General features: G+C 42.4%; 2 protein-coding genes across 2 annotated transcripts in view; one reads left to right on the forward strand and one right to left on the reverse strand.

Moving 5' to 3' along the window:
* LOC109083683 (E3 ubiquitin-protein ligase RFWD3-like) overlaps positions 1-21,776 on the forward strand; it is a 512,102-nt gene that overhangs the window by 71,782 nt on the left and 418,544 nt on the right. The window lies entirely within an intron of this gene.
* Positions 4-1,552, reverse strand: LOC122143722 (bactericidal permeability-increasing protein-like). The gene is made up of 6 exons (XM_042754320.1): positions 1,541-1,552; positions 1,281-1,409; positions 532-699; positions 214-281; positions 76-143; positions 4-8 (listed from the first exon to the last, which is right to left on the reverse strand). The coding sequence occupies exons 1-6, from the start codon at positions 1,550-1,552 to the stop codon at positions 4-6; spliced, it is 450 nt and encodes a 149-aa protein (XP_042610254.1).

A 21,776-nucleotide genomic window follows, 5' to 3' on the forward strand; every position in this document is an offset into this window, starting at 1 on the left:
TTTTCAACCTGTTGATTACAATCATTGTTCAGGTGAGACTTGATTTTATTTATTTATTAGTATTTCTTTTTAAACACACTTTTAATAATGACTTCTTTTTGATTTGTACCTTAAATGGTTTGCCGTTCATACTCCCTTCAATTCTGTTCAAGAGAATATACAGTTACCATTATTGTCTTTTTGAGATGCTTATCACACTACACAAATACTCACTTCTCAAGGGTTAAATCTAATGCCAGATCACCCTCTTCTACAGACACTTGAACACTGGCAACGCTTTCCTGTTGGTCAAAAGAAGATGTAAAAGTTATTGAAATATATTCCACAAGCCAATTAAAAACTGAATTTACCCAAAATTAGTCTGCATACCCTTGGTTCTTAGTATTGTGTATTATTTCCTTAATGATCAATGATTCTAGTTTGTCTCTTGACGCAGTGAAGTGATATATATATATATAGTGGGTGTGGTGTAAATGGGGTATGCAAACTTCACCTCAACTGTATTAATGCACCTCTCTCCCAGTGACTCACCAGATTGAGGACAAAGAGTTGAGTCGGTGTGTTGCCAGATTGGACATCATAAGCTGTCACTGTACTCAGGAGCTGAAGAATCACATGATTTGGTTCAAATTTAATGATGGGCTCCTTCACTGTCTCTACCTTCAGCTCCAACTTCAGATCAGGGTGTGTTTCAAAAATCTGAAAGAAAGAAAAAATCAATTATCAAATATTGCAGTTGGTGCTTTGCTTCTTTCATACAAGAATATGAACAAGTAGCTCTTAGCCATCTTCACTGTTAAGTTTATATTTTGTGTTCTGTGTGGAATTATTTGAATAAAATGGCAAAAATTTCCATACTTGAGGAATGAATGCTCCAAATGTTGTGGGTGCTGAGACGAATTGGAGAAACAGAAGGCACCTATATCAAAAAAAGCTGTCACTGTTTGTGTCAGTTATAGTCCTCAACTTATGAATAAAATAAAAGAAAGATGAAAAACAGAAGATAAAATGATGAACAACACACAGTATAATGATGATAGTTGTGTAAGTCTTATGCAAGCCATTGGTGGCTTCATATAAACATACACATTCAGCTCTTTACATTTGTAATCTAAACTGTAATTCATGCAAACAAAACAGCCCATGCAGCCACTTCTTTATAACAATCTCTAAATAAAGTGACTATACCTGCACCTCTTAAAACTGACAGCTTGTGCCATTTTAAACTCACCATGTCATCAGTGATTCTGATGTTAAATACATTAGTTTTTGTGGAGCACCATGAATGCTGAGTTGATGGTGAAGGCAGATACTGCAATGTAGAACATGTTGGTGTTCTGGGAAGCCAGTGAGAAGGCTGGGGGAGAGGAGGGGGGCTCTACGCGTTGTTGAGTGTTGTAGAATACACCCTAAAATTGTAACAAACATCCAAATTCAGCTGTAAAAATATATTTTGGCAAGGAATTTGTAATCTATCTTAGAGTAATGTGTCAATTTCTGCATGATGCTTTAGATTTAATTCAATCATTTTCATTTTTACCTTTAATCCCATCTCAATGCTGTTATCAAAGACGACAGGAGACCTCAGAGAGTAGTCAATCTCAGCATATTCACTTACTTTGGCTAAAATTTAAGAGTCACAACGAAAAGAACATATGATTTTGGATGTCATGAATGCTGTCATGGAAGAATTTTCACTATCATTGCAGTCATTGGTTAACAGTGTTTAATCATAGCACCTTTTAATGTTTTCAGCTGTGTGTTTAAATCAGCAAGGAGTGTTTGCAACTTGTTGCAGATCTGAAACAACAAATTGTATCGACATAAGATGGATACTTGGCATTGGTTTCTATTGTAAACAGGGAATGTTCAGCGAATATCTTACCTGATTCTTCAAATGTGTGCGCACAAAGCCATTAAAGGGGGGTGTTTTTTTTATGAGTATAATTTTTATATATCTTTTTTTTTATATAGAAATCAAATTGTAACAAAATCAAAATGTTAGTTCTCATGAGCACAGAAATTAGCTGTAAGCTGACTCAACCCAGAACATTTTAGGATTTATCTCTTAATGTTTTACTCAAAGTGATCTCATGTAATATTTGCAGAAAAAAAGTACCCAACAGATTAATTATATATATAATTTATAGGGTACAAATGGGCTTAAGGCGCCACGGGGTAAAAGGCGCCTTTGATATTATTTTCATCTAAACCACTAGCTGGCACAAAAATGTGGTTTAGCACTTTCCAAAACATCTGCTTTTTAAGATGCATGTTTTTTTTTTTTTTTTTTAATTTTTTAGTTTTTTTTTTAAACATGATATTAATCATATCATATCCTAAAAAATTATCATTTGTTGTTACTACTGTAAATATAGATTCAGTTATTATTGGATTTCGTTCAATACTTTTAGAATCTTTACTTTAAAACGCTTTTGTTTCTGTATTTCAAAATGTATTTTTTATATTAACATATTTAAATGGCAGTATATTTATTAAAAAAAATAAGCAGAAAATAGTACAAGCTTTGCTAAAGTGATTGTTTTGAATTGTATTAACTTAGACATTTAATGTGTTTGTTTTTATTTGTATTTATATATATATATATATATATATATATATATATATATATGTATATATTATTAAAAAAAAAAAAACATTATTTTGGCTGAAGTATTTGTATCAATACTGTGTGCCTTTTGCCCCGTGTTTGGTACATTACCCCGTGTGTGGGCTAAAAGGCCAGTGACGGCGCTACACCGGGGCTGGGGGGGCTATAGCCCCATCAGAATTTTTAATAGCCCCGATTTAGCCCATTTTTCTTTATGAAGTAACTCTGACGTCATCAATATCATTTATTTTCTTAGCACCCCAACATATTGGTCTATGCCCCCACACCCGTGTGCCATGCCTGTAAAAGGCCTCCCTTGCCACCTCATACATTTATACGATTTTTAAACAAAAACAACTTGTATTATTTATTTTCACACAAAATCTTTTGCTCCATTAATGGTCAATACAGCGTATATATTTTTTCTGCAATTATACATTTTAGGCGCATGAATGGCACACTTTTTCTTAAGGTGGGCCTTAAGCCCCGTTGTACCCAATTACACATATATAACTTTGGTTACACTTTATTTTAAGGTGTTGCAGTGTAATTACACAAATAAGTACTGAGTAATATTAATTACCTATGTACTTACTATAAGGTAATGGTTAGGGTTTGGTTTATGATTAGTTGTTTGTGATTATGCATAATTTGCGGTCATTACTATAGTTGTACTACTTGTAACATGTGTAACTTGTATTAGCAAGTTATTAGCTATTTGTGATGTGGTGAGCTAAACATTGTTACCTATTTCCAATCTGGGGTGTTAAACTGTCCAATTTCTGGTAAACAATTGTCTTCATTCATGTTGAGTATTGGATGGCCATTTCTATCACTTTTGACTGCAACAGTGGCACTAATGGAAAGTGTAGTCACAAACAGTTCAAACGTTCTGTTTCGTCTGTGGAACAGCAAAGAGATCAAGGCATTATTTCCTCTCCAAAAGCCTCATTTAACTAATTACCTTCATAAAATAACTTGAGCGGTGACTTCTTTAACCAGGTATGGTACCTAATTCATTAATTTATAAGAGGCAACAAAGAAAATAAATAAATAACTGCACTGTGTGTGTGTGTGTGTGTGTGTGTGTGTGTGTGTGTGTGTGTGTGTGTGTGTGTGTGTGTGTGTGTGTGTGTGTGTGTGTGTGTGTGTGTGTGTGTGTGTGTGTGTGTGAACTTATGTAACTGTATTAAGGACTCAAACACAGGACTGAAAACAATATTCTGCTGCTGTGTGAACATGGCCAAAGTTTAAATGAAAGTGAAGATTTATATGAAAATTTACATCTAATTCATGGAAATATTATGTAATAACGCCATGAACTTCCATGGTATTACATTTAAAAATAAAAACCAGTAAAAACATACCACTTGGGGCCTTCTCTGCAAATTCTTGGGGTCTGATTTTATCTTTTTCTTCAAAATAAAAAAAACTTTTGTCCTCAAAGTTGATGTGTTAGAAGCAGAAAAAAAATGGGCAATCGTAAGGATTTGAGCAAGTTTGACAAGGGCCAAACTGTGATGGTTAGACAACTGGGTCAGAGCATCTCTTGTGGGGTGTTCCCAGGCTGGCCCGTGTGGTCCGATTTAACAGACAAGCAACTGTAGCTCAAATTGCTCAAGAAGTTAACGCAGGTTCTGATGGAAAGATGTCAGAATACACAGAGCATCACAGTTTGTTGCTACTTAGCCACAGACCAGTCATGCTGACCCCTGTCCACCGCCGAAAGCGATGTGGATGTTACTTTGACATGTAGCACCTAAGCATTGTTGCAGACCATGTACAGCCTTTCATGGAAACACTATTCCCTGGTGGCTGTGGCCTTTTTCAGTCTCAAACTAACACTCAAACTATCCTCCTCACCATGCGTTAAGAAAATACAGACATTCTACTTACCCCAATGTCACGTATCCAGACACGTTAAGGTTTGTGATTTGAACTGCTATACTGACTCCAGTTCCAGAAACAAACTTCTGCTCTGATTTAAAATTATCAAAATGAATCTTCATTCTGTCAAGAATAAAAATATTAGAAATTAACAAAGCATATGGCTTAATTTGAAAATCAATTACATTTTTTTTTGCAGGAGAACACTGTTGGAACACTGGTCTCACCCTGTAAAACTATAATCGAAGTTTATCCATAACACCTGTATTGTACCAAAATGGTCTGGTATATCCATCTTTAGGAGCACCTGCTTAATAGTGTTGGTTACAGCTGCCAAAACAAACAAACAAATTAAGCATGATCTCTGTGTCCATGTAGTGTTTGAATGAGATTACTGAAAAAAATATTATTAAGATTTTGTTCTATAACATCATTGTAACAAAGTCATGTTAGTCACTGTTTAAAAGCCAGATAATGATGGTCAGTCACAAAAGTGTTTACTTACAAAGTTCCCAAAGAAGTGCACAAATAACACTGACAGACCTAGATTATATTGTAAAGCAACTTTCTCCATTTATACTCATGAAAGATTTTAATAGCCAGAACTTTTTAATGGGGGTAGTAATCACTGAAACCCAAGGAATGAGAACAATCCCCCATGTTTATGAAATGATGGGTCAAATACTTATTTACACCCAGGGCATGGGGACATACTAAGCAAGTGATTTAATAATCTGTCAACCTGAGATATTTTTAGACCTCTCATGGAAAGTTTGGCATGACCTCAGAGGAAGTGACCACTTTCCAATTATTATAACCATATTATAACCATAAAAATCCTCTGTTATGAAAGATATGTCTAGATGCTATGAAGAACTTCACAGAAATGCTTATATGATAGCCAAGAGAGCCATAATGGGGGGTGCAGAGTATGGCAGACAAGACTGTCAGAGGAGACATAATATAATCATTTCTTAATTCAAAATAAAATATTAATAAATCCATCTCTGATAATCCCAGGTTGCTGGTCACACAGGTGTGTTTACGCATTAAACTCGTGGCCACGAGAAAAATATGTTGTTCCCTCAATATAGGATCTCGAGGCCACGACATAAGAATGTCGTTACCTCAACAAAATGATCTTGTGGCCACGACATATTATCACATTCCCACGAGTTAACATGTCGTGGCCATGACAAAACTTAGTGACCCCAACCCCAACACAAGGAAAGTAAGTAATACCTCCAGATTCTAGCTGAACTGGTGCATATAATATAAAGTTTCATAGTCCGATTAAAAACTCAGTGCAAAGGTTAAATTAATGATAGATGGGGTAGTCATGGCCTAATGGCCTAATGGTTAGAGAGTTTGATTCCTAACCCTAAGGTTGTGGGTTGAGTCTCGGGCCGGCAATATCCACGACTAAGGTGCCCTTGAGCAAGGCACTGAACCCCCAACTGCTCCCTGGGCGCCGCAGCATAAATGGCTGCCCACTGCTCTGGGTGTGTGTTCAGGGGGTGTGTGTGTTTACTGCTGCGTGTGTGCACTTTGGATGGGTTAAATGCAGAGCACGAATTCTGAGTATGGGTCACCATACTTGGCTGTAGTGGATTGGTGACGTGACTTGAAATATCACAGAGCACAGTTATATTTTACTCACACTTACCATAATCAAGTCCCCTTTGAGTTATTGAGACTTTCACTCCAGCATTGTCACCTGTAATCACTGGGACCAGAGTCAACAGAGCCAGAGCACACAACATCATTTCCTCACAGACCTATGAGAGAGATACATGGGTATTTGCTAAGACAAACTAACCCTTTGTCCTTGAGACACATGTAATCTGCCCCAGTCTAACTGCTGTCTAATTAATCTTGAAAGCAGCTAAATATTTCTTCTTTGCATTCCACCATGTGGCATTGTTTTAACATAAGGGCAAAGACAGAGGTGGAAAAAAATCAATCAATCAGGAGAATTCCTGCTCAATAATTTTAAGTCAAAATGTATGCCATAAAATCAAGCAATGGCAAATATTAGTGGGGCTTTTAATCTGGGTTTTGTCTTGCCTTCCAAGTCTCCAAAAACAGTGGGATTCATTTTGTAGTGAAAGAGGCTGACACATTAAAACCCTACACTGACTACAGTGACATAAATATATTACTGTTAAGCAGTGTTGGGCAAGTTGCTTCCAAAATGTAATACATTGTATATTACTTATTAATGTATTTTGAAAGTAATTAGTTACATTACAATATTACTGTCTCCGAACTGTAATGTGTCACACTACATTTGAGTTACTTTTGAGTTACTTTCACTTTCAAGCCCAAACCACAATTACATTTAGTAATAGTAACGGTAAATAAAGCGGAATGTTATAGGTCCTAAAGTACAAACAATAAACACCAAAGCTAACCTATAGGTTATTTTAGTTTTCCTCAATCAACAAGAATTCCTTTAAATTTAACAGAATTCAGAACAAAACAAGAATGAATAATATAAGTTGCTAAACAAGCCAAAACAAATTAATTTATAGCTAAACTGAAAGCAAACGCCATTGTTTTCATGCAGCCTACCTCTCTCATTCGGCAAAAATCCAAATGTTTCCATATTCGCAATGTATTTGATTGCTAAACTATTATTTATAATGTAATTCAGGCTTTGCACTAAATGCACTTTCCACAAAAAAAAAAAAAAAAAAAAAAAAAATCATCCTCTTAATGAGCAAATGTTTGGCCCGAGCTCAGGCTGAACAGTGCGGATTGTACTATGGACTACTTTAATTAACCAGTGTATCTAATGTACAGGTGCTGGTCATATAATTAGAATATCATCAAAAAGTTGATTTATTTCACTAAGTCCATTCAAAAAGTGAAACTTGTATATTATATTCATTCATTACACACAGACTGATATATTTCAAATGTTTATTTCTTTTACTTTTGATTATTATAACTGACAACTAAGGAAAATCCCAAATTCAGTATCTCAGAAAATTAGAATATTGTGAAAAGGTTCAATATTGAAGACACCTGGTGCAACAATCTAATCAGCTAATTAACCTCAAAAACACCTGCAAAGGCCTTTAAATGATCCCTCAGTCTAGTTCTGTAGGCTACACAATCATGGGGAAGACTGCTGACTTGACAGGTGTATAAAAGACGACCACTGACACCTTGCACAAGGAGGGCAAGACACAAAAGGTAATTGCAAAAGAGGCTGGCTGTTCACAGAGCTCTGTGTCCAAGCACATTAATAGAGAGGCGAAGGGAAGGAAAAGGATGTGGTAGAAAAAAGTGTACAAGAAATAGGGATAACCGCACCCTGGAGAGAATTGTGAAACAAAACCCATTCAAAAATGTGGGGGAGATTCACAAAGAGTGGACTGCAGCTGGAGTCAGTGCTTCAAGAACCACTACGCACAGGCATATGCAAGACATGGGTTTCAGCTGACTCTTGAACAACAGACAGCATCAGAAGCGTCTCGCCTGGGCTAAAGACAAAAAAGGACTGGACTGCTGCTGAGTGGTCCAAAGCACTGAGCAGTGCCACAGACTGATCGACTCCATGCCACGCCGTGTTGCTGCAGTAATTCTGGCCAAAGGAACCCTTGTGATTATTGAGTGATGTTTTTGCTGGTTTTTTTATTGTTCATACTTTTCAGTTGGCCAAGATTTCTAAAAATCCTTTCTTTGTATTGGTCTTAAGTAATATTCTAATTTTTTGAGATGCTGAATTTGGGATTTTCCGTAGTTGTCAGTTATAATCATCAAAATTAGAAAGAAATAAACATTTGAAATATACCAGTCTGTGTGTTTAATGAATGAATATAATATACAAGTTTCAGTTTTTGAATGGAATTAGTGAAATAAATCAACTTTTTGATGATATTCTAATTATATGACCAGCACCTGTATATGTTTGGTTGACTGTATTTTATTCTGGTAATGAACAGGGCTGCAACGTTTACAATGCTGTGTGTGAGTGAGGCACCAGCATCATAAGATAGGCTACTACTTAATTTTTGGTCATACAAATCATTCAAAGCAGCAATGTGTTTACTTTTATTTTAGGATGGGCTTTCTCCCTGATTGAAAAAAACAACTAAAACCAGCCTAAGCTGGTTGGCTGATTTTAGCTGGTTCTCCAACCTTTTCTTAGCTGGTCACAGCTGGTCGGCAGGCTGGTTTTAGAGGGGTGTTGGCCACTTCTTTAACTGGTCAGGCTGGGAGACCAGCTTCACCAGCTTAGACAGGCTGGGAGACCAACTAAAACAGGCTACTTCCAGCTTAAACCAGCTAGACCAGCCAACCAGCTTCGGCTGGTTTTAGCTGTTTTTTTTAATCAGGGAGAAAGCCCATCCTAAAATAAAAGTAAACACATTGCTGCTTTGAATGATTTGTATGACCAAAAATTAAGTAGTAGCCTATCTTATGATGCTGGTGCCTCACTCACACACAGCATTGTAAACGTTGCAGCCTGTTCATTACCAGAATAAAATACAGTCAACCAAACATATACAGGTGCTGGTCATATAATTAGAATATCATCAAAAGTTGATTTATTTCACTAATTCCATTCAAAAACGGAAACTGTATATTATATTCATTCATTAAACACAGACTGGTCATCACAGGCTGTCATCACAGTTTCCTTTCCGTGAACTTGTTTGTAGAGTGCTATTCCACACAAATATGAGGGGAAATGCTAGAACGCTTAACGTGAAAAACGATGAGCCAAGAATAAGAATGCAATGCATTTAATTATGATTAATGCGTAATTAAACAAGTTGCATACATATTCTGGGCTCAGCTGCTTCTCTGTACATAATATGATTTATTATTAATGTATTTACTGAGTTTGTTCTTTTAAAAACACTGTCTTAATGCATTAAGCCACGTTAAGCATTTTCCTTATAAGGGTTTTCTATGGGAGGTAAACACTTAATGCTCAGGTAACGTCGGTTCTCTGAGATAAGGGAATGAGCATTGCATCACTTGACACTAATGAGGACACTCCTGTTTACTCTGTTATTAAAAAAGAAGGCACGTCATGTAATGCTCGTTCCCTTATCTCAGGGAACCGAGGTTATGCTAGTAACCCTAATGGGGAACATATACAGCAGTGCCGTTCTATGAGCAGAAGCAGAACTAAGCCTGCTCTACAAGCCCAACTCAAGAGCACTCATTAGGGGGCCCCATAAGCCTGAGCTACAGAAGGGACCAGAGTCGAAAATCTGAGGACTACTTAATGAAGCCCTTTCTCTCAAAGGGGGATTGGGTAGATTCAAGCAAAAAAGATAGCAGGTACGTCGAAATTGTAAAATCTAGCGAAGGTAGATGGCAGCCGCACAAATCTGCCTGATAGAAATCCCACTGGACCACGCCCAGGAGGAGGCCATTCCTCTGATGGAATGGGCCCTCACACCTATAGGGCATTGCAAGCCAACTGCAGCATAAGCCAGGGCTATAGCATCTATTTATATCCATCGAGATATAATAGATGCAGCGAGTCTCTGCTTTGTAACTGGCAGCCCCTTAGAGCAGCCTCCAAAGCATACAAAGAGCTGCTCTGATTGTCTGAACAACCCAGAGTGCTCAACGTACACTCTGGACCCCTTTCATACACTGGCACAATGTGGCACTAGGCGCGACTCAAGTGTTTTTGTAAGTTTCAGCCCGATTTTCATGTCCTGCACCACATTGTTTAAATAGCAAATGCATTTGCACCCATTTGTGCACCCATGGGCGTACTGGTCTGAAAACGAAGTGTGTTTAGGCACATTGCTGGCATGTTGCTATTTTGAGGCAACTGAAATGGACTGCGCCATTTACCAAATAAAACCTGGTCTAAAGTCAATGGCGTAGTAGTGTTTAAAGAGCATGTTAGTATAGGCGGGTCCACAGCGTGCATACACTCTGCTTATTACACGCACAGGGACGCACAGCAGCACACAAACAGGCCAAATATTAAAAAGGATTGCAATGCAAAAGATTATTATTGTGTATGCTACATAAATATAAAAAATACCTACATGTCATAATGGATAGTCAGTGCATGTATCAGAATTAGGCTACCTATTTGCTCGCACATGAGCAGCTCCGTTTCATCTCTGGAGACGCTTTGTGCTTGTAAATTCTGCCATGTAAATAGCAAATCCTAAAATAGGGCCCCTCTGAGTGTATGAAAAGGATACAGCATGTTGGGACCCTGCTCGCCGTCCGCCATAGTGAGAGCTAACAGGGAAATAACCTGGGCTCTGAACAGAGTTGAGAGAGTATGTAACCAAGACAGGAAGTGCTGACTGACAGCACTTGCAAGTCACCTACTCATTTGACCGATGCCACGGCCAAAAGCAAAGCAGTTTGAGTGACATGGGCCACAGGCCAGCTGTTTGAAGTGGCTCAAAGGGTCTTGAGGGCCCTCAGGACTATAGACAAGTCCCATGTCGGCACAGTTCTAGGGCGAGGCAGGTTCAGTCTCTGAGCTCCCCTTAGAAACTTAACTACCAGGTAGTTTCTGCTGATTGAACGGCCAGCCACAAGAGAATGATTCGCCGCGATGGCTGCTACATAAACCTTGAGTGTGGAAGGGGTACGGCCCTTGTCCAACAACTCCCGAAGGAAGGTTTGCACGTGGGACACGTCACAAGAAAACCACCATCGCGTTGTTCAAACGGCCCAGGACATGGTGCCCCTTTAAGGCTGGCAGTAAGGTTTTCAGTGCCATCATTTTGAGGCAGCTGATATGTAGGTGTCGCTCATGGATCGATCAGGAGCCATTTGCCAGATTGCCCTTGTACAGAGTGCCCCAGCCCAAGCTGGAGGCTTCCGTCATGACTACCTTCCTTCTGGAGGTCATTCCAAACTGAATGCCTGATAAGAACAGGCGAGAAGTTGTCCAGGGGGCCACAGCTCTGATACAGCGATGGGTTACCCTGATATAACACTGGCCCAGGCACTGGGTGTGGGAGGGAACACAAGTTTTGAGCCAATATCGGAGGGGCCACATGTGTAACAGGCCCAGGGGAATCACTGAGGAGGTGGCTGACATGAGGCCGAGCAACCTTTGAAACACCCTGAGGGGACGCGTAGTCCCCAACTTAAACGATGCCACCACCCGCTGAATGCCCAGGGAGCGTTCCGGTGTAATCCAGGCTCACATCTGAAGTCAATAACTGTTCCCAGAAAGGAAACTTGCTGTCTGGGAGTCAGAAAACTCTTGGCTGAGTTGATTCTCAGCCCAAAATGGTCCAGATGGTTAAGCAACAACGACCTGTGAACGATAAGTTTCCATTCTGATCTGGCTAACACCAGCCAGTCATCGAGGTAGTTCATGAAGCAGATTCCCATCTGTCTCAGAGGGGAAAGAACCGCATCCATGCACTTTGTAAAATGCACTTTGTCTATGCACTTTGTCTGAATAGTAGGGACTGTGTACTGATAGGCCACTTCCTTGAATGCAAATCTCAAGAATGGTCTGTGACGGGGGGCTATTTGGATGTGAAAGTTTGCATCTTTCAGATCCACAGACAGAAACTAGTCCTCGGGGCATATTTGTGTGAGGATCTGTTTCAAAGTTAACACCTGAATGGTCATCACATGAGAGCATGATTCAGATGTCTGAGATCGAGAATTGGTCTGAAGCCCTCCATCTTTCTTGGGAATGAGGATGTAGCGGCTGTAAAACCCTGACTTGCTGTTTGCTAAAGGGACCATTTCTACAGCACCTTTTGCAAGCAGTGTTTGTACTTCTGATCAAAGAACATGAGCTTCATTGCCCCGTACCGAAGTCTGAACCATACATCTGAAACGATGTGGCCTGCGAGCGAACTGAAGTGAGTAACCTCGTTCTATGACTTTTAGAATCCAGCTTGACACACTGGGGATGGCTTTCCAAGTCAAGCGGCAAGCTGTTCCATTTTTACTAATGGCAGTTCACCATGCGGGGACAGGGAACTGACATTCATGATTGCAGCGGGAGGAGAACTGCTCTTTTGAGCATGTGGGTCCACTACCACAGAAGTTTGCTGGGGCATAAACTGAGCTTGCAGGACATGCCCGGCTAAAAACTTCCACCGCTCAGACAGTGTTTCTCACAAATAGACTTTACTTAGGCAGCCCGCCCAAACATTTTTTACTTGTTATTTTTATCCTCTTATACTTCTTTATCCCCCCAAATAATGAAACCATCCGCAATCGATTGACTAGTGGAAAATCATCCCCGCTCTACACGTTTCGCATTTGTTCGTTCTGTGCGTGAGAACTGTTTCCTCCTGCTGACATTCCCATGTGCACTGCAGAGACTCGTTGGATATTTCACAGAAAAGACAGGGCTCTTAAAAACAGCATGCCACAGGAAAAGTGATCAAGTGCATTCCACTAAGATTTCTAAATTCATATAATTTTTAACTTCTGTGTAATGACTTTATGTATTTTCAGTGCTTATCTCCATTAATGATAGTGGAACATTTAAAGTAAATGTGTATATAGAAATGAAAATGGAAAGGAAAAAGAGTGTGTACGCATGGTTTAGAATGTCCGTAAGGTGCGTACATATTTATGGCAAGTTTATTTTTTATTAATCCAGATATGTGCGTGGAAAATTGCGTACGCAATGGTTATAAATGAGGCCCCAGGTGTTTTAGTTACTCGCGATATTTCTTGATGTTGAGAGTTTGGTGTCGCACATAGATTGCATTTGACTATGCCTTCTTGACATTTTCTCTGATGATGCTGGAAATTATGGTGACATGGGAGGTTGAGATTTAACATATTTAATCTTATTTGGCTAATTAATAGACTAATTATAAATACTATAGAGTTGCACTGAGGTGAAGTGAAACACACCACGCTCATTTATCGTCACACACGGGAGTAAATACTGTGTTGGTAAATTCACCACTTAATTTTGAGTTAAAATATGTTGTAACGTGCATTGCCTAGATTGTAACGAGTATAATATTACCCAAATTTTATTACGTTGTATTACTGTGTTACAGCAAAAAGTAATATACTATCTTTGTTATGCGTTACTCCCAACACTGCAGTTATGTACCACTATTTTTGCCCCTTTTATTTGTTTTGACATCCTGCTTTCTACTTACCGTAATATATTATCTGTATCTCATTCCATAGTAATTGACAAATTTACGCTGCACCAATACACATCAACAACCTCACTTCAGACATAATGTTTCTGACATATACTACTATGTGAAAGAAAGGAATCTTTTCATTTAAAATTTTAAGTTACTTTTAACCATCCCTCACTACAATAACTACTAATAATAAAAGGGTTAAGGTTAGGTTTAAAATTAGATGCTTGTAATTATGGATAATTTACTTTTTACTATAGTAAACAGTAAATTACATGTAACTTTGTCACCTTAAAATAAAACATACCCTAATTTTCAACTGCTAAATAGTATAATCAAATAAACACATTGTTTAACTTTTTTTTATATTATGTATATGTAAAGAAGTACTCACACTGCTTTCACTTATTACTAATAACCAATGTTACAATGTTTCAAAATCTAAAAGACATTGGAGACAGTATACCCTTACCTGAGGAAGCTTCCACTATGAAAATGGCAGTACCTATAAGAAAACTGTTATTGTGCAGGAATGGCGGATGTATGTTTTATAGTTTGGGGTGTTGAGATAAGCAGTGCTCCCATCTTCAGGTTTTTCATAGCCCTATAGTTTCTTTGCACTCATCCCAAAGGTATCTTTACACTCTGCAAATGTGCATGCTGTATCTATGTAATTCATGTAAATCAACAGTTCAAGTAGTAAAAGATTTTATTGGTTGGGTTAAGATAAGCCCTGCTCCTGTCTTCATGTTGTATTCTGGTTCTCAGTGACTTTGCTCTCCATGCAAAGTGGTCACGGTTACAAGTTCATGATTAATGCAACTGTCATATTTACCATCTATGGCTCAACCAGGTCTCTTAACCTGACCAGTCATGTAAACCCATGAGCCTGCTTTGATGGAGTGAAAAAAAAAGAAAAAAAAAAACTCTTCAGAGTCAAAATTCATAATTTTCATGACATCTATGTAGTATGGTGAATATTGATGGCAGAAACGGCAGCCATGACTAACTCTTATTCAAACACCAAAAATTAACCTGTAATCATAGCAAACCATAATTGAATTTTGTGTTGTGTTAAAAAACTTGGGAATCACTGCATTAGAGCATGTAACAAGATCAGATCATAAAAGTGACATTGATTTACAAGCAGTGACAGAATTTGTGCACAGAAGTTTTATTAACTAAACATTAACACATAACTAATCTAAACAAACAAACATACAATCATTCAATCGATTGCATCATGAACAGCGAGTGATCTCCCTGCTACAGTATTTTTCTCTGTGTGTCCATCTTCAGTCTCTGGTCTGTGTTAACGGGTGTTTACTTCATATTTTCACATAAATTACATTTTGGGAAATGATTGCAACGCAGGTTGTGCAAGTCCAGAACAGAGAGTTGCAATAAGGCAAAAAACGTCCGGTTGCCGATGGCGTAAAGGCCAAAGTTCCCTTTCATAGGTCACTTCGATGCTGCGGTGACGTCACCGTATGGGAACACCTTCGGTGTGGACGAATGTCTGAAGCCCTATACCCTCTCGCCAATCCTATTGGCCAAATAGCGCTTGGCACCGCCCTACGCATGCGTACGCATCGTATACCCGGGCGCCGTGCGCTATTTCGCTCAGATTTCATTTCCTTCAGGAAAGAGAATCATCTGTGCCCTGGAATCATCTCGCGTTCATAGCGGTTTTCTTGAGCAGTGTTAACTCCTCTTCGCGGACGCGATGAGCTTTCGAAAGTGCAAGGAACCGTGTACCAGGTTCATCACTAAGGGAGACACTCACGAAAGGTGCGTAGTCTGTTTGGGATTACATCACGCGCAGTCTGCCTTAGTGGCCTTTCCTCTTGTCCCCACTGTGATGGCCTGCGACTTAAAGTACTGCGCTCGAGGGTAGAGGGTAGGTGTTTTCCAAGGTCGCCCCCGCGTCCAACCCCCGCCGTGTCGCTTCTGCGGCTGCCGAGGCACCGCACGAGGCGATGGCTTGGGGAGACATGTGCGACCTCACTTACGACGACAGCGCGGCGGGGGAGTTTTCTCCACATCGCTCGCTCTCTCCCCTACCCGAGTGCAGGATGCCACCTTCGTCGAACCCGTTGTGTTCTCGGACGGGGGTTTACGGCCCACCCCGGAGGCATACGATGCTATCTCCTTCGGTTGTGGGCAGTTCGACGACGACGTCTTATCCACCGCGGCCTCGGAGTCTGAGGAGGACTTCGTGGCAGATACGGACAGCCCTCTCCCTCCTAGCGGACAGGAGAAGCGCGTTTTCCCCCTCCTACAGCGAGCTGTTGGATGTGGTCTCTCGTGCGGTGGGTAAGCTGGGATTGGACTGGGAGGTTGAGACGGCCGAGGCCCAACCTTCATCTAAGCTGGACGACTTTTTTTTTAACTAGCCGTGCTCCTGCGCAGCCCCCGTAGGCCCCTGCCTTTTTTCCCGTTTTCCCGGACCTCCACCAGGAGGCTTTCGAGGTCCTGGAAGCAGCCCTACTCGGCGCGCATCACGAACGCTGCGGCTGCGGATTTCGCCACCATTTCAGATATGGCGAAACCGTGGCTATACAGCGATGCCTCCGGTTGAGGAGACTCTCGCCGAACATCTGGCGCCTAATTCGGCCACGGCATGGAAGTCTCGCCCCCTCCTTCCTTCGAAGGCGTGTCGAGTCACGTCTAGCCTCGTCGGGAAATCTTACATGGCTGCTGGCCAGGCGGCCGCATCGCTCCACTCTATGGCGGTCCTCCAGGCCTACCAAGCGGAGCTTTTAAAGGATCTCGACGAGGGGGGAGGGCATCACACCCGAGGCTGTGAAAGAGCTGCGTCGAGCAACGGATTTGGTGTACGCGCTACCAAACATACTGCTCGGGCAGTGGGCCGTTCCATGGCTGGTTTGATTACGGTCGAGCGCCACCTTTGGCTGAATCTCACCGATATCAAGGAAAAGGATAAATCTTTTCTCATGGACGCGCCCATTTCTAAGGAGAGGCAGTTACGTCGGTGGTGGATAAATTTAGGGCAGCGAAACAGCAATCAGCCGCTTTCCGCCAGCTGATTCCACGCAGACCCAGGGAGACTGAACGGCGGCAGGCGCCCGCGCGGTCTCGTTCAACCTCTTCAAACCGCCAACGGGCTGCCTCACGGGAAGAGCCTTCGCCTATGGCGCCCCCCTCGTAAGGACTGGGGTCCTAAGGCTTTTCCACCAGCTCGCCAGCGGACAGCGGAAAAGATTAGACCTGAGTTCGACGGCTAATGCCCTCTCGCTCTCGGGCTCCTAATAGCAGCTCCTGATATTCTCGCTGCTTGCCAGGGACTGTGCCCTCCGCTAGAGAGCGCTATTGGACCGTTTTCGCGCATCCAACCCTCTCACTGCAGTCCCCACGCTCTAACATTGACTGTCTCGCCGCAAAAGGCGCTTCGAGCAGCATTGGATCGAGCAACCATGTCAGGCGTTTTCCTCAGACACTCTGCGCGATTCAGCCTTCAGAATCCGAGGAACGCTACAAGGTCTGGCAAAGACGGCCCGTTTATGACGGCTCATACAGCCGCCGCTTTTTCGCTAGCGGCAGAGCCCGATGTTCATCTTGTTGGATTAATTCCTGCCGTGGACACGCTTCAGGATTATACACAACGAGATGCAACGGATTTGACGCACGCGCTTCCCCGGCTTACGGACGCCGCAAGCTTTCCGTATTCGGGCATGTTAACGCGTATGAAAACGCTGAAAAAGGCGGAAACCTTGAAACCACTGACACTATTTCGGGCCGCGTGGGAACGCTTGCCCGGCATTTCGCAATGGGTGTTACGCACGATTCGTCTCGGATACACCATTCATTTTCGAAAAGGCCCGCCTCCTTTCCGCGGAATTCTTCCCACGGTTGTGAAACCAGAGGAAGTCGCGGTGCTGCGGCAAAGAAATGACAGCTCTGCTGAAGAAAGGGGCTATAGAAGAAGTACACCCCTCTCAGATGGAGTCAGGTTTTTACAGCCGCTATTTTGTTGTACCAAAAAAGGGGGCGGGTTTTGCGACCCATATTGGATCTACGCCGTTTGAATCTTGCACTCAGGACGAGCAAATTCAAGATGTTAACGGTAAAGTCCATTTTGTCTCAGATTCACCAAACACTTGGTTTGTCACGATCGATCTGAAGGATGCATATTTTCATATGCAGATCATCAAGAGACACAGGAAGTTCCTCAGATTCGCTTTAGAGGGCAAAGCGTATCAATACCGTGTTCTTCCTTTCGACTTAGCCCTGGCTCCCCGAACTTTTTTCGAAATGCATGGATGCAGCTCTGGCCCCGTTGCGGCTCCAGGGCGTTCGTGTGTGTGTGAATTACTTGGACGATTGGCTGGTGCTAGCTCAATCACAGACTCAAGCACTCCTCTCACCGACCGGATTTAGTGCTGAATCATTTAAGCAGCCTGGGCTTATGCCACGAATTTCCAGAAAGAGTGTTTTAATCCCCTCTCAACGGATAACCTTTCTGGGAATAGATTTGGACTCTCGCGAGCGATGACAGCCAGACTATCTCTCCCCGCGCGTTCAGTCTCTCACGTCATGCGTGCGTCACTTCAAAGTAGGCCGCACAGTGACGGTGAGTTTGTGTCTCAGGCTGTTTAGGTCTGATGGCAGCGGCATCCCCTGTAATTCGTCTGGGCTTACTTCACATGCGCCCTTTTCAGTGGTGGACGAAAAGTCAGAACATTTCACCCCGTTGTTTTCCGCATCGTACGATTTCGTGGACACGGAGGTGTGTTATGTCAATAAAACAGTGGATTTCAACCGAGTTCCTTCTAGCCGGAGTTCGGCTGGGGATTTGTGCTTCCCGATTCGAGACTGTCACGACGGACGCGTCTTTGACCGCTTTGGGGAGCTGTTTGTCAACGGGCGCCCAGCTCATGGAGTGTGGACAGCGACACAACGCGGTTGGCACATAAAACAGGTTGGAACTACTGGCAGTTTTTCTAGCTCTCCAGTATTTCTCAAATCTGCTGACCGGCCGTCATGTACTACTCAGGTCAGACACATGGCGGTTGTGTCATACCTGAATCATCAAGGAGGGTTACGCTCTCGCCCCCTGTGCAGTCTGGCGAGGAGTTATTCTTCTTTGGTCTCAGAACAGATTTTTTCTATCGATCCGAGCAGTTCATGTCCCCGGGACGTTTGAACGTCGGAGGCGGATCTGCTATCCAGACAGACTCTGGAGCAGGGGGAATGGAGATTACACCCACAGACGGTGAGCCTTTTATGGCGGATATTCGGAGAGGCGACGGAGAGTGGACTTATTTTCGCGTCGAGCACGGACTACGCATTGCCCGCGTCTGTGGTTCTCCTATGCCCTCCATCGCCCCTAGGCTTGGATGCATTAGCTCATGATTGGCCCAGGACCAGCTTGTATGCTTTTCCTCCAATTCGTTTAATTCCAGCGGGGTTGTCCAGGATACGGCTGGACAGAGTGGAGCAGCTGCCTGCTGGTGGCTCCGTGGTGGCCCACACAGCCGTGGTTTGCGGAACATGGTCAGTCTAATAGCGCGGCTCTCCATGGGAGATTTCCCCTCAGACAGGACTTACATCGCAAAGCACGAGGGATGATTTGGCACCCGAGGCCAGATCTGTGGAACACTGTGGGCGTGGCCTCTGAGCGGAGTGAGTTAAATATGTCCGGTCTTTCCTGCGGAAAAACAAAACTCCGAGACTATTATGAATTCCGAGCAGCATCTACCGAGACGATTATATGCTTTCAATGGAAGCTGTTTACGACCTGGTGTGGTTTTTTCTAGTATAGGACCCCAGTTTACTGCCCAGTGGCTTCAGTACTGGATTGTCCTTCAAGACCGTTTCTCTGATGGGAGTAACGCCAGCAACTTTGAAAGTTTATGTGGCCAGCCATTTCAGCTAACCACGTATATATGGATGGTGCTTCAGTGGGGATTCATCCGCTGGTCTCTAGCTTTTTACAAGGTGCGGCGATGGCTGAGGCCTTTTCGCCCTGTGCGAGTTCCCATCATGGGATTTATCTATTGTACTGCAAGGTCTATCAGGACATCCGTTTTGAGCCCTTGGAAACCGTACCGATAAAATCCTGACCTTGAAGACCAGTTCTTCTTATTGGCTTATCCTCCCTCAAGAGAGTTGGGGATTTACAGGCTCCTTTCTGTTTCGCCGCCGTGCATGGATTTGCACCGGGCTTTGTGAAGGTATTGCTGCGACCGAGGCCTAATTATGTCCCTAAAGTCGCTTCGAACCCCTTTCATTTTTCAGCAGCGGTCCTGGAGGCTTTACGCCCCTGCTGGGACAGGATCAGAAGATCTAAGTCTTTGCCCTGTCAGAGGCGCTTAAGACTTATTGTCGATCAATCAGCTCATTGGCGTGAGTCCCGACCAGCTGTTTGTCTGTTTTGGACACAAGAATAGAGGCCATGCCTGTCACAAAGCAACGCATGTTACCATTGGTGGTGGAGGCAATATCCTTTAGCCTATCGAGGCGCGCGGGTCTCGCTTCGCCTCTAGGAGTCAAAAGCTCATTCCACTAGAGCAGTCGCTTCCTCTCAGGCGGGCCCTCAGTGGATCTTCTATGGCTGATATCTGTGCTGCGGCAGGTTGCGTCCTCACCGAACACTTGTTTATCAAGTTTTCAGTTTGGATGTAAGGACGGCTCCTGGCTCCCGGGTTCTCTCCGCCTTGAGCAGATGCTCCTTGGGATCCCAGCTATCAGGTACGTCAGGCGTTATGGTAAGGGTTCCCATACGGTGACGTCACCGCAGCATCGAAGTGACCTATGAAAGGGAAAGGTTTTTTTTTTTTTAAGAAAAACATGTAACCTAAAAGAACGAGATTGCTGCGGTCCCGGCCGTTCCATACCTGATAGCGTTCTTCTCTTCAGTTCATGAAATCTTGAGCGAAATAGCGCGCGGCGCCCGGGTATACGATGAGGTACGCATGCGTATTCTGGGCGGTTGCCAAGCGCTATTTGGCCAATAGGATTGGTGAGATGGTATAGGGCTTCAGGACCATTCGTTCACAACCGAAGGTGTTTCCCATACGGTGACGTCACCGCAGCAGCTCGTTCCCTATTCAGGGAAAGGGAACTGTGGTTTACATACATAAACCGAGAATGTATCCACCTTTTTCTTAACACGGAAGTAAGCCGATTGGGTGAGGACTTTTCCGGTTCATTAGCCATCTATACGGTAAATAAAACGAGGAAAATAACAACATGCAGTAAACGGTTTGAAAACTATTTGCACTTCAACCCGGTTCTGTGTTCATAATTAAGATAATAAATTAAAAATAATATTTTACGACACCACCAATTTCACTATCCCGCAGAGCAAAACAAACTGTTTTGTACAGCTAAAAATAGGCTGGACGCGGGATGAGGACCGGAAGCAGAGACCCATAGAATTTACAAATGGCCGCGCCCATTTTTATGACAAGAAAAAGGTGAAATACTTAGGCCGTCCTCACACACCGTCGGCATAAAAACGTTTTTCATCATCAAGAGGGGCTCGCAGGGACAAACACGCCACACCCGTTCGTTTGTGTTAATGTTGCAAGCTGTTCTGTGAAAGAGTTGGTTGGTTATAGGCATTGCTTCAGACCTGGCTGGCACTAGGATCTGATTTTACGAACATCCTGTGTACTTGGGCCTTTTATGGTGGAATTTGGCTCGTCGTGTTTCAGCCAGTTTCTTGGTCGAATCTTAAATTGTCTGATTCACTTGATACGCCTACAACAAGGTATGTTAGTGGTCTCTCTCTCTCTCTATGGGGATGTGAGAAAGATATTAGTTGGTTTTAAGGGACAATATCAAAAGTAAGTAAAGGAATAAACAATTTTCAACAGCCCAAGCAAATGTGTGGGCCCCCACCACAGCCTCTCTCCTCTCTCACACACACACACACACCCACACCACACACACACACCACACACACATTCTGAGGGATGGTATAAAATGATTTTTCAGCAATATAATTAATAAATATAATATATATATATATACTATATATATATATATATATATATATATATATATATATATATAATATATATATATATTTTTTTTTTTTTTTTTTTTTTGTAGTCTGGCGTGCCAAAGGCACTATCCAGGCCACTCGATTTGCATGGTTTAAATTCTGCCTCCGCTGGTTCCTGGTCAGTCCACATCTCACCCTCAGTCTGTGC

This window comes from Cyprinus carpio, unplaced genomic scaffold, assembly GCF_018340385.1.
Source record: "Cyprinus carpio isolate SPL01 unplaced genomic scaffold, ASM1834038v1 S000006493, whole genome shotgun sequence".
NCBI lineage: Eukaryota > Metazoa > Chordata > Actinopteri > Cypriniformes > Cyprinidae > Cyprinus > Cyprinus carpio.

Coding starts and splice junctions, on each gene's coding strand:
- LOC122143722 (XM_042754320.1), bottom strand. Junction 282..531: donor AACTCTTTGTCCTCAATCTG/GTGAGTCACTGG, acceptor TTTGACCAACAG/GAAAGCGTTGCCAGTGTTCA. Junction 144..213: donor TTAGATTTAACCCTTGAGAA/GTGAGTATTTGT, acceptor TCTCTTGAACAG/AATTGAAGGGAGTATGAACG.